Source organism: Octopus bimaculoides, chromosome 10 (assembly GCF_001194135.2).
Source record: "Octopus bimaculoides isolate UCB-OBI-ISO-001 chromosome 10, ASM119413v2, whole genome shotgun sequence".
NCBI classification, from domain to species: domain Eukaryota; kingdom Metazoa; phylum Mollusca; class Cephalopoda; order Octopoda; family Octopodidae; genus Octopus; species Octopus bimaculoides.
This window is the reverse complement of record NC_068990.1, coordinates 54,484,721-54,500,500: the sequence shown is the minus strand read 5'-3', so window position 1 is coordinate 54,500,500 and position 15,780 is coordinate 54,484,721. Positions and strand designations below refer to the sequence as shown.

At 37.0% G+C, this 15,780-nt stretch overlaps 1 protein-coding gene across 1 annotated transcript in view; it reads left to right on the top strand.

Moving 5' to 3' along the window:
• The window catches only part of LOC106881235 (prolyl 4-hydroxylase subunit alpha-3), a 40,152-nt gene extending 37,106 nt beyond the window's left edge, over nt 1-3,046 (top strand). The window contains exon 8 of the mRNA XM_052971004.1: nt 2,923-3,046. Within this exon, the coding sequence (XP_052826964.1) occupies nt 2,923-2,993 (71 nt within the window). The 3' untranslated portion in view covers nt 2,994-3,046. The remainder of the gene's footprint in view (nt 1-2,922) is intronic.
• Nucleotides 3,047-15,780: the final 12,734 nt, after the last annotated feature.

Below are 15,780 nucleotides of genomic sequence, written 5' to 3'. Positions count from 1 at the left end.
ATATACACATATAAATATACATACATACATATAAATATTCATTTACACACACACACACAAACACACACACACACAAACACACACACACACACAAACACACACACACATTGTTTTTGATTTTGTTGACTACACAGTTTTGTAGGGGCAGTTGGGCACCATCTGTGAGAAAAACAGCACCATGACACAATTCACTCAGCCAGAAATTTGGAAACGACATGCTCTACTGCTTAGCACTCATAACGGAAGCTCCAATATGAACATTTCAGAGTGTTTGGGTGTTAGTCTGAGGACCGTGCAGAAGATTTGGAAAGACTTGGATGACTCTAATGGTGACTATGCAGATATGACAGCTCGGAAAACTCACTCTCATCATTTTGATAAGAAATGAACCCCTGAATTTGTTGGTGAGATCCAGGCCATGATTGGCGACAAAATCTCCAAGTCAATCAGGTCCATCGCCAGGGACATGGGAGTATCTTATCGGGCAAGTAGTGCATGAAGACATTCGGTATTCCTCATGCAAGATGAGAAAGGATCAATTTTTATCCCAAGCCATCAAGGACAAGAGGAAAAACCATGTCCCAAAGCTTTTGAACAGACCAGAGAATTTTCTCTTTTGAACAGACCAGAGAATTTTCTGCCAGGATCAGATGGTGAACACTCAGAACAACTGCTGGCTTACTCTGTCTCCAAAACATCTTCCAAGTGTGATAAAAATCAAACATCCAGTCAAAATCATAGTATCTAGAGTGATCACTAGTGATGGCAATGTTATGCCTCTGTTCATTTCCCTACACGGCCTCAGACTCAACATAGAAGGCTACATCGAGTGACTGGAGGAGGTAGGGCTGCTCTGGATCAAGAGGGGGCTGCTGGAAGACCCTATGTTTGGCAATAGGACTCTGCGCCTTGCCACACAAGCAGGAGAACCCAGTCATGGCTTTCTACAACCACATCACCCCTAACATCTGGCCACCTAACTTCCCAGACTGCAACCCCCTTAATTATCATGTGTGCTGCATGGTTGAGTGAGAGACCAACAAAACTCCTTGTAACACCAAAGATGAACTGAGGGCAAGGATTATAGCAGCATTCACCAACTTGAACAAGGAGACCATCCAGAAGAGTTGAAGGAGATTCCAAAGTTGTCTGGAGGCCATGGTTGAAGCCAATGGTGGTTTTGTTGAATAAATTTACTCTTTACTATCTCAAGATATTTTAATGTAATTTTGGTAAAAATATCTGTTAAAATGAGATGTCAGTGTTATTTTCATTTTTGCATAACTTAGACGACAATTTATTCACTGCACCCTGTATATATACATGTGTGTGTGTGTGCACGCACGCATGTGTGTGCACGCACGCATGTGTGTGTGTACGCATATGCATATGTATATATATAAGTATGTGTATACACACACACACACACACACACACACATATACATATATTTATATAAGTATATAAGTATATATAAATATAAGTCCCGATATATAGATTCAAATAATCTCATAGTACTCTTAAAAAGCTCCTTAGTTTGTCATAGCACAAACCATATGGAGTATATAGTAATATACATGAGAAAAGAATAAGGAGAACATCACAATATTAATGATGGAGAAATGTTATGATGAATTTTATTTAACAATAAACATCAAAATATCACAACAAATTTGTTTTAGTAGTCCCAAAACATGTAAATAGCTCATATCATCATATTTAATAATAAATAAGCTACTGACATGTCTGCATTAATGCAACATATGAAAAGTTCATTGAGGATAATGCAAAATTTGGACTACTTTGTCAGGTGAAGAAGGTTAATTGTTAAATACACCTTCTCAACTTTAATACACCTTCTGGACTTTATGATATATGATATATATTGACCTGCTTGCCTAACCAGTGGAGCAGATCATTCAAAGGCTAAAATGATGCAAAGTGCATTGTGACTAGTGATGTATAAAAACATCTGATAGTTTGGTCAATCATGTGATATATATATATATATATACACATATATATAGATACACACACACGAGCGCATGCACACACATGCACACACATGCACACACACACACACACACACACACACACACACACACACACACACACACACATATATTGACCTGCTTTGCTTAGCCAGTGGAGCAGATCGTCGTTCAAATGTTAAAATGATGCAAAGTATATTGTAACCAGTGATGTATAACAACATCTGATAATTTGATCAATCAAGTGATATTACATAATATATAAACATACATACATACATATATATATATATATATATATATATATATATATTATACATATGGATATATTTATATATAATTAAGGATAAAATCATTATAAAGATTTTATCAAGTGGCCAGCATGTAATAAAAACCATATAGGTTACAATTAATACTAATATATAATTATATAGATATAATTATAGTAAAGGGGGCTGATAAACAACACCAACATGCTAGAGAGAGATGCCAAATGGTGCTAAAAACCACATTTTGCTCTCCGTTAGCACAGGTTGAAAGTAAGAAAATGAATATAGAAGATTTTCTTTTTTAAAAAAGAGATTTTTTAAAAACAGGTTAGTTATAGATTGATTTCTAGCTTAGAGATATTAAATCCCTTTGCCATCTTCAGTGTAATATACAGTTTGAAAGCAAGAAAACGAATAAAGAAGTTTTTTTTAAAAAGGTATGGTACATATGTATTTATATTTATGTGTGTGTGTGTGTGCATGTGCACGCGCATGCGTGTACATGTGTAAGTATGTGTGTGTTACTGTCTCTTTGTCTTAACATCACATGATAGTTGTACTACATCACCACTTGTATTGTTTTACTGGTTAAAAACTATGTGTTATTCTAATACTGAAACATCTCAAAAGCCTTTGCTATGTTGTCTTGTTTCTTTATTTAGTAAGTACCAAATGGATTCGAGAAGCAGGACAAACATTCAGAAGACCATGTTTATTAGATCCTCATTTGTAAACTGGGAAGTGACTTTGACACCAAAAGCTTGTGAAGAATATTGAAAAGCAGAGCACATTTCTAGAAAGTTGTTTTTATTATAATATTTTGATGATAAATAGAAAAGAAATAATGTTTTTTTTTCAAGTTTCACACTGAAGAGATTCAGATAAGATTGAAATACATGCAACTAGTCTTTATTGTCTTCTTTACTAATAAATAAATCAACAAATTGTGCTTCTACAGTTGAGTTTTAATTATTATTGCCATGAAGTAGCTAAAGTAAGCCATCATACTGAATCCTCACAAAAAAAAAAATAGAAAAGAAAAAAAGATAACTAGACTAGATTTCATAGTGAAAAGACAACAAAAGATCTCTTAAAGAAACTAACAACAACAATGGTGTTCTGATAAAAGAAATACTGGAAGATGACAATTTGGAAACAACATGGGATGAAGTCTGAGGGAGAAATGCTGTGTTGAGTAAATAAAATACATTTAACTGTTTTTAATCTCTTATAGAAACTTTTTAGAGATATTTTTTATTGTGAGATTATTATTACCGTATGTAACCTGGCCAAGTTTCATTAATACCTTAAATAAATACAATTAAATGAAATCATTGTATTTTGGATAAACTGTTTTAAAAAGAACATTTTTTCTCACATGAAATTTCCAACACCACACACTGTTCATTCATCACACCAGGAACAATTATTTTGTTTTGTCGACCAATTTCTCAAAGATGTTTATATTTACGGCAGTTTGAACTCACCAGTTTCACAGGAACTAATAGCACAAATAACAACGTTGTACTCACCACAAACAAACATTATTTCTACAGTTCAACAAGTTCATATAACTAATCCCCAAGTTGACACATATGACTGTGACCTTTTTGCTCTGGCATATGCATTTGAACTGGTCATTAGAAATGTTCCAGAGAAGTTTTTATTTGATCAGTCAAAAATGTGAGCACATTTAAGATTTTGCCTCAAAAACAAGGTTTTTCAAATGTCAACAAAAACCGCAGAAGTCACTCACTTTCTATCACCTACCCAGAAATGGATTACCCATAGAAAGACAACTAAAAATTATAACTTCTCACATGAACATTCAGAACAAATTTTATCACCCAATAGATTCCATGATTTAAGTGAAGATTTTGAGCAAAGCCCAAAAAGTAGTCGGGAATCCAATGAGAGTAAGACTCTGAAAACCACTTGCCCGAGAAAATCCATCACACTAGAGAATAAGTCAGTCATAAATTTATCTAAACTAAAACTTTAGCTCGACGGTGTCTCAGTCTTGGAGCTTGGACTGAGTTTCTGCCCAAGCACTAAGAATTTCAACAAGAATAAACTAGCTCAAGGGCTATTTCATTTTGTCCGCCATCACAAGCTGAAGGAATATTTTTTTGAAAAAACTGGTAATGAGGAGTCAGAAAACCCTATGCTTACTGAAAATAAAAACAATGATGATTGAATCTGGCATAATTGGATTGAAAAGAATCCCAATCTGTATCCAGATAAAGTTCGGGATGGACATTCATAGGCACTACTAGAAATTCTTGAATCTTGTCAGACAGGTATTAGATAAAGCCTTAAAACAAGTAGAAAGAAGTCTTGGAATAACCTCACAAATTCCCAATGCTACGCACTCTGACATCTAGCTAATAACGATTCTATTGTTATTAAAATGGTAGACAAGGGAGGCACTATCGTAATGGACAAAAGTGAATGTATTTCAGCTTGTGAAGAAGTTTTAAATGACAAAACTTCGTTGATCCAAACCTCAATTACAGAGAGGAACTTAACAAAATAATTCTGAAAATGGAGGAAAACAGAATAAGGCTGAATCTAGGATCTTACAGTCAGAAAGAAAAACACCTGTATTTTACAGTCTCCCTAAAATACACAAAAAGTTCAAAAGATTTTCTCTAATGTGCCCAATTTGCAGTGGATATGAATGTTGTACAGCCAAGATTTTTGAATGGCTAGATGACTTTCTACTCACTGTTGCAAAAAGATCAAGTTCCTATATTTGGGATACTCTTGATTTTGTGTCTAAATCAACAACTTTTTTAAGCACTGAGGCTGTGTTGAGAACTGTTTTACGGTAACCATGGATGTTTCTTCCTTATATCCCAATATTGACCATGAGAAAGGGGTAGAAGCATGCATGGATGCCTTCGAAAAGTGGTCAAACAAAAGTATTCCATCAAATTTTCTCTGTAGATTATTGAGATTTGTGTTACAAAGTAACACAATGAAATTTGGACAAAGATTTTACCACCAGATGAGAGGTTGCACCATGGGTACTCCCATGGCAGTTAATTTTGCTAAAGTCTTTATGACGAAATTCAAGACACAGCTACTGAAGACATTCAAATCCCTTCATGGTCATGAAACAAGAGTATGGTTATGGTTCATTGATGACATCTTTTTTGTTTGGAAAGGATCACAGGATAGTTTAATTCACTTCTTGCATTTCTGTGACTGTTATGCTAAAAACGATGGCTTTAAGTTCAACATAAAATTTAGATCTAGTTTTTCAAAAACTAACATTGAATTTTTGGACACAAAAGTTAAGTTTTCTGGAAGCAGAATAGTGACAGAGTTATTTTGAAAGCCCACGTCATTCCACATTTATCTCCACCACCACTCTGATCATCCACATCGTATTATTCGGTCAAATCTGAAATCCCAATTTTTGAGGATAAAACAGATTTGTACTGACATAGGGGATTACTGGAAACATGCAAATGCTTTTGGATATCATTATGTCAAACGGGGTTACAGTGAATCATGATTAAAGGAAATAGCTAAGATTAGCAAAGATAGTCAGACCTTCATGCATAATTTTAGCAAACATAATACAATAGATAACAGAATTCCTTTAGTGATTAACTGGCACCGAAATTTCGTTGGCATTTCAAAAGTGTTGCATGAAAGTTACCAGTATGTAGTGAAAAAATATCCACATTTCAAACAGACACTTCTTCAGCTGCCTATTGTAACCTTTAGACAGAATAAGAATATAAGAGAATTATTGACCACTATTTCTGACTCCAAGAAAATGAACATTGGAGTATCTGCATGCTGTACCTTGAAAAACAGCCGCAAGAGAAGTAAGCCCTGTTCATTGTGCAACAACATGAGTCAAGTGAATTCCATCAGGAATCATAACAGAAATGTTATGATTTATACAGAAGGTGAGATATGTAGAGATTCCCATTTGGTATACATGGCAGAATGCATGAAACACAACTTGACCTATGCTGGTTGTACAACAGAACAATTAAACAAAAGATTTAATGGGCCTAGATATGATGTCAGGCACAATAACAGTAGTTCGACAGAACTTGCTGAACATTTTGCTTCAAAAGGCTGCAATTTTGAAAAAGACTTGAAAGTGCATATTCTCAGAAAATATTCTGAATCTGCTTCACTTTCACTTCTCAAAATGCAAGAGGAGAAATATATTTGTGGGTTATTAACATCACACCCTGGAGGAATGAATAAAATGACAGGAGAATATCATCAAATTTATACAAAACTGTTTGATTAAATATTCTTCTTTTTTTCCTTTTCTTTTTATCCTTCTTCTTTCTTTCTGCCTTTTTCTTTTCACCTGTTATAAAATTGAAATTTAAAGACTGATGATGTCATTCAATCAACATGTAGACGCTGGTTTCTCTCATTCATACTTTAAATTTAAATTTCTATAATTTTAAATTTTTATCACTTCTTATTTGAACTCAACAAAGACAGGCTTACTGTTGAAATATTGTTCAACCAATAAAATATCTATTACAATCAAATTGCGGTTTTCGTCTTGACTGTTTACCTTTGTGGAGAGTTACGTCAATCCTTTGAAAACATTATTATTTATTATTATTATTATTATTATTATTATTATTAAAGATGTGGTACAGTATTAAATATCATGATATTGCTGATTGAAGATATTGTGTCTACTGGGGGTTTGTACTGTTTGTCAAGTCACAAGGACCTCAGACAGACAGTACTTTATGCAATATGCATGCAGTTCCAAGTAATGCCAATTTTTGCAATGCACCTAGATTGTAGGGTATTTCTAAAGTTTCCAGATGCTTCTTCAGGTTGGGTGGTATTGAACTCAATACTCTGATGACAATAGGGACAACCTTTATGTTTAATTTTCATAGCTGCCACAACTCGCCAATCTCAATTCACAGGTCTCCATATTCATCAATCTTTTCTCTTTCTTTCATGATAATATGTTGATCTCTTGGTACTGCCATGTCAATTATTAGGTATTCTTGTTTGTCCCTCCTAAAGGTTACTATATCCAGTCTTCGGTGCTCTAATACCTTGTCTGTCTGGAAGTCAAAGTCCTGGAATATTTTTGCCTTCTCCGTTTAATCCATTACCTTTTCTGGTGTATGTTGGTACCAAGCACCTGTTAACTCATATCCATACTTCCACCTTGTCATGTCTGCACTTGTACTCTTTCTGCACAAGACTTTCACAAGCACTAACAATGTGAGTCATGCTTTCAATCCTCTTCCCACACATTCTGCAGAGGTTTGTTGCACTTGTGTGGTATATATCCATTTTCACTAAGTTGATCTTGGGCAGCGATGACTAGGTTTTCAGTCTTCTTTTTTAGGTCACTCTTGCTGAACCACCTCCATGATGCTTCCAGGTCTTTTAAGTTGTTAGTTTCATGGTGGAACTGACCATGTAATTCCATGATGAGTAGGGTTTCTCTTGTTGGCTATTTGTGATTGGAATTCATCAGCACTCTCAAGTCCATTTTTAGTAAATCCTTCTGCATTAGCAGCATACTGTAGCAGGTCTTGTTTGCTGTTTACCAAATATTCTGCCATGTTTCTTCTTTCACTGCTGATGCACTCCCATACATTAATCAGCCCATGTCCACCTTTACACTTCTTCATGTAGGGCCTGTGTATGTTCGCCTTAGGGTGGAGGGTACCATGCATTGGCATTGTCTTTCAGATAGTGCGATCAAGTTGGTTAATCTCTGCTTGTGTCCATTTCAGGATGGGTACATTATAGCGGACTACAGCAACAGCCCATATGTCGATGGCAGTCACAAGATTCCTTGAGTTGAGTTTTGATTTCAAGAGAAATTTGAGGCACTTCAAATATGCAGTGATGACCTTGTCTTTCATTTCTCTGTGCAAGATATTGTTCAGCTCCAGGATCTCAAGATACTTGTACCCATCATCATCTGGGTCTTCCATTCTTTCTCCATTTGGCAATTTTATGCCCCTGCAATCTGATTTTTTCCTCCATTTCAAAATGAGCACCGCACACTTTAAGATACTAAATTCCATCCTTATATCCTTGCTGCACATCTGTACAGTCTCAACCAGCCTCTCCATTTCAGGATGCTTTTGCAAACAGTTTTAAATCATCCATGAAGAGAAGGTGGTTGAGATGAAGTACATTCTTTCTCAGTTCATAGTGTGTGTTGACCTTGGTTAGGACTATAGAAAGTGAGATCAAGGATATAACAAATGACAAAAGTGAACAGGAGTCTCCCTGGAAAATACCTCTTTTGATTGTTACTTTGACTAAGCACTGGGTTTTACAGAAAAGACATGTTTTGCAACTAAAGATGCTGTTCTTAATCATTGCACACATATTCTCAGCTATTTTCACACATGTCAAGTGTTTCCAAAATCCATGAATGCAGCAACATGCTATAAGCCTTTTTAAAATCTATCCAGACCATGCACAAGTTTTTTTAGTACCGTTTGCAGTTCTTCATTACAACCTTGTCTGTCACAAAGTGGTCCTTGGTGCTCTTGGATCCTTTCTGGCATCCCTTTTGCTTTACTGGAAGTAGATTGTTTTCCGCAAGGAATGCATATATTTTCCCTGTGAGGATGCTTGTTAACACTTTCCATAAGAGATTAAGACAAGTAATGGGTCAGTAATTGCTAACTTCATTGCCCTTTGACTGATCTTTCATCAACAATGTTGTCTTTCCTCTACAATCTATTGATAAAATAAGCACTAGTTAAGCATTGGGTCAATGTAAATGACTAGCTCCATCCCCCAAAACTTCAGGCTTTGTGTCTATAGTAGAAAGGATTATTATTATTATTACTATTATTATTATCATTATTAAAGTGGCAAGCTGGCAGAATTGTTAGCATGCTGGCGAAAATGAATCACTATATTTTGTCTGTCACTATGTTCTGAGTTCAAATTCCACTGTGGTCAACTTTGCCTTTCATCCTTTCGGGGTCAATAAATTAAGTACCAGTGAGACATTGGGGTTGATGTAATCGACTTATCCCCTCCCCCCAAAATGGCTGCCCTTTTGGCAAAATTTGAAACCATTATTAATATTATTATCATTGTTATTATTGAATGAGAGAGCAGTGCATGCCATCGAAGTGAGACTGGGGTAAAATATACGAAGCCCATTATACCCATCATGACTACCCGTCTAATAATGGTACACCAGGCACATGCATCACAACTATATGTGCACGACATGGTGGTCTCATATCAAGATAAACAGCACATGACCTTGCAGGTGAGGCCCAGTTAGAATTTTCTTCAGGTTGAGTAGCCCATCCCACTCAAAAGATCCCTGAATAAGGGCTGTTTAAGGATGTTGAACAAAACACCTATGTTTCCAAAGTTGAATTATCCAAACCCCAAAGAATTCCTTTCAACACACGACTATAATGTTCTCCCATTACTTCTGCTTGTGATCAGGGATGCACATATTGTCAGCCACTAAGGGACATGCTCAACTGGTTATGGTCAAGCAACTGACAAGCAAATCTGTGGTATTGAGCAGAATATTTACTGGAGCTCACTTTTTATATCAAGACAAAACAATGTACATGATAACACTTTCAATCAGTCAAGATCAGAAGCCATGAGAGTCACTGCCTGGTACTGCATCAGGGCATTATTATTATTATTAGTTTTCTTTAAATTTTGTTTCCATTTCTTGCCCAAAGTCTTCCTGACACCTTGGGCAAAGAGACTGCATACATTGGTAAGCCATTAAAATAAACACATCAGATTGTTTACATACAAAATCAAATAAAGTTAAACAGGAAAAAAGATTACAGCATCAGTGTTCTTCTCAATATGTGTGATGCACCAGTTAAAACAATCTTTTGCACTCCTTGTATGAATGGTAAGCCAGGGATCATTCTCAAATCATTTTCAGTTTCTTTTTTTTTTTTATTATTCTGAGTGCTCTAATCACTGGTATGGTAACCGCCTTGAGATAGTACATTTTTTCAATTTCAATGAGCAAATCTTTATATTTTCTGAGTTTATCAAATTTCACAGTTCCAGCAACACAGTGTTTGGCTGTTGTGCACATGCTCACATGTCTGAGGGAGAGAGAGCACTGTGTGAACAACAGTAGCTCTACGTGAACGAAAGTAGCACTGCGTGAATGACAGTGCTGACTCTGTGTTCCGGTGGAAGGTGGTGTTTCTTTTTGACTCCATGTGTTGTGCTTAAAAACGTGTTTATATTCTTGGATGTGATAAAGTGTAGAATTAGATTATTATCCTGCTTCCAGCTTCACTGTTGCTGCCAGGATTTGAAAAATAGAGCACATTTCCCCTCTTTATTTTGTGAGTAAAGGGGGATTTTTGAAAAACAAGTAGGAATTCAGCGTTCAGTGAACAAATTAAATACACTACACGGCAGTGGCTAAAACGTCTGTCGCCTCACCTCCCGTGTGGCACGATATATGCTCGTTCAGCTCTCTAAAGTCCAGCACCGGTCTGACTTTTCCTTTCGCCGGCTGCACCACTGTCATCATAGGTAGCACTCCACTCACCACCTCCTCCTTCCACGGGACAAGGACTCCTTCTTCAATCCATCTCTCTACCTCGTCTTCGAACTCGACCCTGGCGTGACCTTTCAGGGTATGCTTGTAGCAGCTCACCCTGTTCTTCAGAATCAGGGGCTCGTCTTTCCATCGCCACTCTATCGTCCACCGCTGACCATTGAACGGCACCTGAAAATCCTTGTCCTTAATGGTGTAAGCAGCGCAGTCCCTCACAGAGCTCTGCTCTTTCTAGCAACCCTGACTCACAGCACACAACGCCCCCACGCTTCTGAACATGACCTCATTTCCTGCAATATTGATTCCACCGAGGCAGTTGATGGTGTCCATCCCCATCACCACATTTACTCTGTCTATCACACGTTCAACCACAATTACCTGCAGTCTTAGCATCATGCCTTGCACCGCTATCTCTACATTGTGGCTGCCCTTGCATTGGATTTCGCTGCTGTCGACCATCCGGACGCTACTTGCTCCATTCCATTTCTTCGTCACCCTTGAAGTCATGAGGGTGGTCATGCCACCCGTATCCATGAGGGTGGTCATGCCACCCATATCCCGTATCCATGAGGGTGGTCATGCCACCCGTATCCCGTCGGCCTCAACATCAATTATGGGCAGCATCTCCAAAAGCACCTCTACTCGTTTGCGGGGAAAATTTAAGAGGCAGCAACTTGCCCACGGTCATTTCCCTGGTTGCAATCATGGGCGATGTGCCCTGCCTGCCTGCATCGATAGCAGACAGGCCCTGGTTGTGTACACTCCCTCGTCATGTGCAATCCCTGACATTTAAAACACCAGCCTGAGAATGGCCGCTGTCGTTGCATGGTAGGCTTCTTCGCGTCTTTCTCCAGCTGTCATCTGTCTTTATGCGCCTCCATTACCGCCATCCCTATCACTTTCCATCCAGTGTTTCACACCAATATGTGGGCTTGAGTCACAAGTTTGCTCAGCACCATCTTTTTGCACCTGGGCAATTGCTGCAGTTGAATCCCTACGTTGTCAGGGAACCCACTTACAAATGCCAGTCGCGCCACTCTGTTCAGGCCTTCTCCTGTAAACCCAGCCAATGTGGCAAGCCTACGCACCTCCACCACATATTCATCCACCTGCTCTCCTGTCTATCTAATCGTTCCCAGCTTAAAAAAGGCTGTATATTCACACTTGATGTAAGCCTCTCTCAGACGTCGCTCAATCTTCTCCTGGCTCAGTCTTTCTTCTTCGTCCATCTCAAGATATAGAGTCAATGCGCTCCCTTCCAAATATAGTGCCATAAGGCTCACCATGTCGCTAATGCCTAGCAATCTCACCACAAGCCTGATTTTATGCATCCAGGCCACTACATTTGCCCTCACCATTAAAGGGCCTGATAATGTCACTGGAGATCCTAATTTTAGCTGCCATCGTGGTGACATCTTATGTGGAGTGCCGAAAAAGCTTGTGGTGTATGTAGGAGATTAGAAATAAGATACCTACCTTCTCTTCATCGATGCAGACCTCTCCCGTGGTAACGCACCCTTCCACGTGACCCGACCCGAACTCTAAAAGTAGCAGCTGCTGTCCCTCACCTTGTCAAAGCACTCACACATCCAGTGCTCTCGGCTACCCCGATCGAAAAGGCCCAATCATCTCCTGCCTGCACGCTCGTCACCTGTGCGCCCTTCCTTTTCCAGTCAGCTCCCAAGTTCTGGTCAGCTCCCCAGCTACTGACGTCATCCCACTGTTTCATCTGAAGGTAAGGAATTCTTTTACATCAGTGGGACATCATTAATTTTCAAGAGGAGACTGGCAAATTATTTGAGTTCATTTAAATACCAAAATAAAAGATTCCAAACAAGTATTAGAAAAGTTATCTAGTCTTTTAAGGGCAGTAACAAAGACTATACTATTAAATGGGAATTAATTTGTACTGCAAAACCATACAGACCTGGGACCAATAAATGTGACCTATGTTTAGAAGAATTTTACTGGATTTTCACATCCAAGAGTAACGTGATAAATTCTAGGCAGGAATAAGCATTGAGATGCTTGCACATGAGGAAATTCACATTTGCCAAGTATAAAGGAATAATTATCATTTAAATTATAGGTTTTGAAATGATGGACTAAAAATGATTATCCAATAAGAACTTGAAATTGAGATTGTGCATGACTAACTTAACAGACAGTTCTACATTATACAACGCAGAGTAGATAAAAGAAAATCTTTAAACGGCCATATTGAAGGATATCAAGTAAAGACCCTGCAGAAACGGCATTGGTTTTATAGTAGGATTGCAATTGCAATGGTTACTAATTGGAGCAATTGAAACATGTGTTGGTTTATGTAAGGCAGTATATAAATTAAAGAATTAAAAGTAATGCTATGCAACTTCATAGTAATCCTTATTATTAATATTGTTAATATATATATATATTCACTTTTATTTAAGATGTGTGAGTGTGCACAGGTGTGGGCATTCATAGATAGTGACTGTATGTGAATACATATACATACATATATATATATATATATGTATGTATGTATGTATGTATGTATGTATGAATGTAAGTAGGTATGTGTGAGTGTGTGTGTGAATGCATATATATACATTCGTGCATGTATTTGCATACATACATGTGTACTCCAATATTCCTTATGCAATTTTATCTACACCAGGCAAACAGATCTCTGACTGTCCAACTGGTTTGCAGAGTACCTCAGGGACATCTAACCTTGCCCTATCAGTAAACCTAAGAATTCTAATCCACCCTCAATATTCTATGAAATATAGTCCCTTGTATTATTTCTTAGGCAAGGCTACATATATTATTGTTTCTCATTATTCAAGTGATTTTTCAAATGAAATCTAATACACAGCCTGTATTAATGTTTCAAAACATAAAAATAACATGAAATATATTATGGTATAATCCACTTTTCAGTTTACAAGTTACAAGCAAAAATTTTCAAATTCACTTTATAATTTCATCTCCAAAACATCTTTTCAACAACTATAGCACAGTCTCTTCTCCTACATGTTATTTTATTGATTGCTCCAACAATTACTCTCTAAATGCTAACTATCTTTCAAGATCCCTAATACATAATACTAAAGGTCAACTTGTGGTGGTAAGTTGTGCATCCATGCATGTTCTGTATTCAGGTAACATATTAGTTTAGTTCAGGTAGAAAAATCAAAACATGTAACTCAAATCAAGCTGTAGATAGCTGTAGGTTGCTATAAGGTCAAGATAAAAGATGAATTGGATACCTGTTGTATATGTGACTGATAACTGAGATATTTAGCTGCAGAAAATTAATATTTACTGATGATTAGAGAGCTGTTATTATTAACAATAATAAAAGCACTCCACTGGTAATACATCTGCTTGCAGGTTAATCTGTGGATAACTCAGGGTCCTGGAGATGGTGCTGAAATGAAAGTACCAGTTTGTAGAGAAGCATAAATGTGAATCTGCTCTTTTGTCATCATGGTCATGATTATTATTATCATTTTAATGTTAGATGAGAGATTCCCTTCCTGTCACCAAGTCCCTCTGGTTTCCAAGTAGGGTAATAATTTCTTGTCTGTTGAACTACAAACAGCCTAGACAGGTGTATGTATATATATATATATATATATATATATATATATATATATATATATATATATATATATATATATATACACACACATATATATATATATATGCTAGCAAATGCATCCATCCTCTGGACGGTGCAATTTATTATAATGGTGCACTCCTGTGGACAGTTGAAGTTGAATTAGCCAACAGTTAGAAGTCATTTCAAGTTGATAAACATAAAATACATAATTACCATTTTCGTTAGCAGTTTATGATATGGTATTAAGCAACTTAGGTAATGAATAAAATTTTTTGAACACAGATTTGTTAGTTAGTAATAAATGAAAGTCCATGAAATGAGATCACAATTACAGTAGGCATTAAGGATCCTGTATCTTACCTGAAGTGTTTTGTATCATGTGCTTATTTTTCTTGTAATGCCTGATACAACTGCATTGAAGCTTTTTTTCAATGAAAGTCATGTATGATAAAGAAAAGTAAACATTTATAGCAAACACACAAATAGAATAATGGCATGTACAAAAATAAATGTCAGAGCATACTTATGAGTGAACAGTGTGTGCGAAGTAAGAAGGGTAATTGAAGGTAATGTTCTGTTAACAACAATCAGGGAAAATGAAGCAAAAATCAATGAAATGCTTGTAGGAAGTCTGATTGCTAACGGCTACAATTTGGCGTAGATGTGAAGAATGCAGTAGAGGAATAACTACTGTAGGGCTGTTTTGTAGATTACATTTTTGATTTTACTTTCAGGAGTATAGATGAATAAGTTGTCTGGATGGCCAACTCTAGAACAACTGATTTAGAATTGTCATGTGAAAAGCACGATGTTCAAAGGTCCAATCTGACAACTTTCAGTGAATGACCTTGTGTTTTGTTAATTGTCATGGTGAAGCTGAGTTTGAGAGGGAACTGAAGTCTCTGTATAGAGTAGGAGCAGTCTGTTGGGGTTAGCAGAATTTTCAGAATGAAAATGATATCATTTTTGCCTTGTCCCGTGATAATTTGAGATTCAATGATGTGGTCCATCATTTGTTTATATGAGGCAAGTTCCATTGCTGAGAGTTGGTGCATTTAGATTGCATAGGAGGATGACAAGGCAACTGATTTTAAGTGAAGTTCATAGGGAGGGAGTCCTGGAGGATCTTGGGAGTTGAGAAATTGTGTTGGAAAGTGTGTAACCTGATAGAGGTTGGTAACGATGTCAACAACATTCTTGAGAAGGTAGCTTACTAAATAAGTTGTAGTTAAGAGTGTTGACAGCTGCATTTGTAGGTGCAAGAACAGCCCTGTCATGTAGCCATTCTGGTTTTATGTATTCCGTTGTAAGATCTGGGTAAACAGTAGAACATAAGTCGTCAGGGCTGGAGAC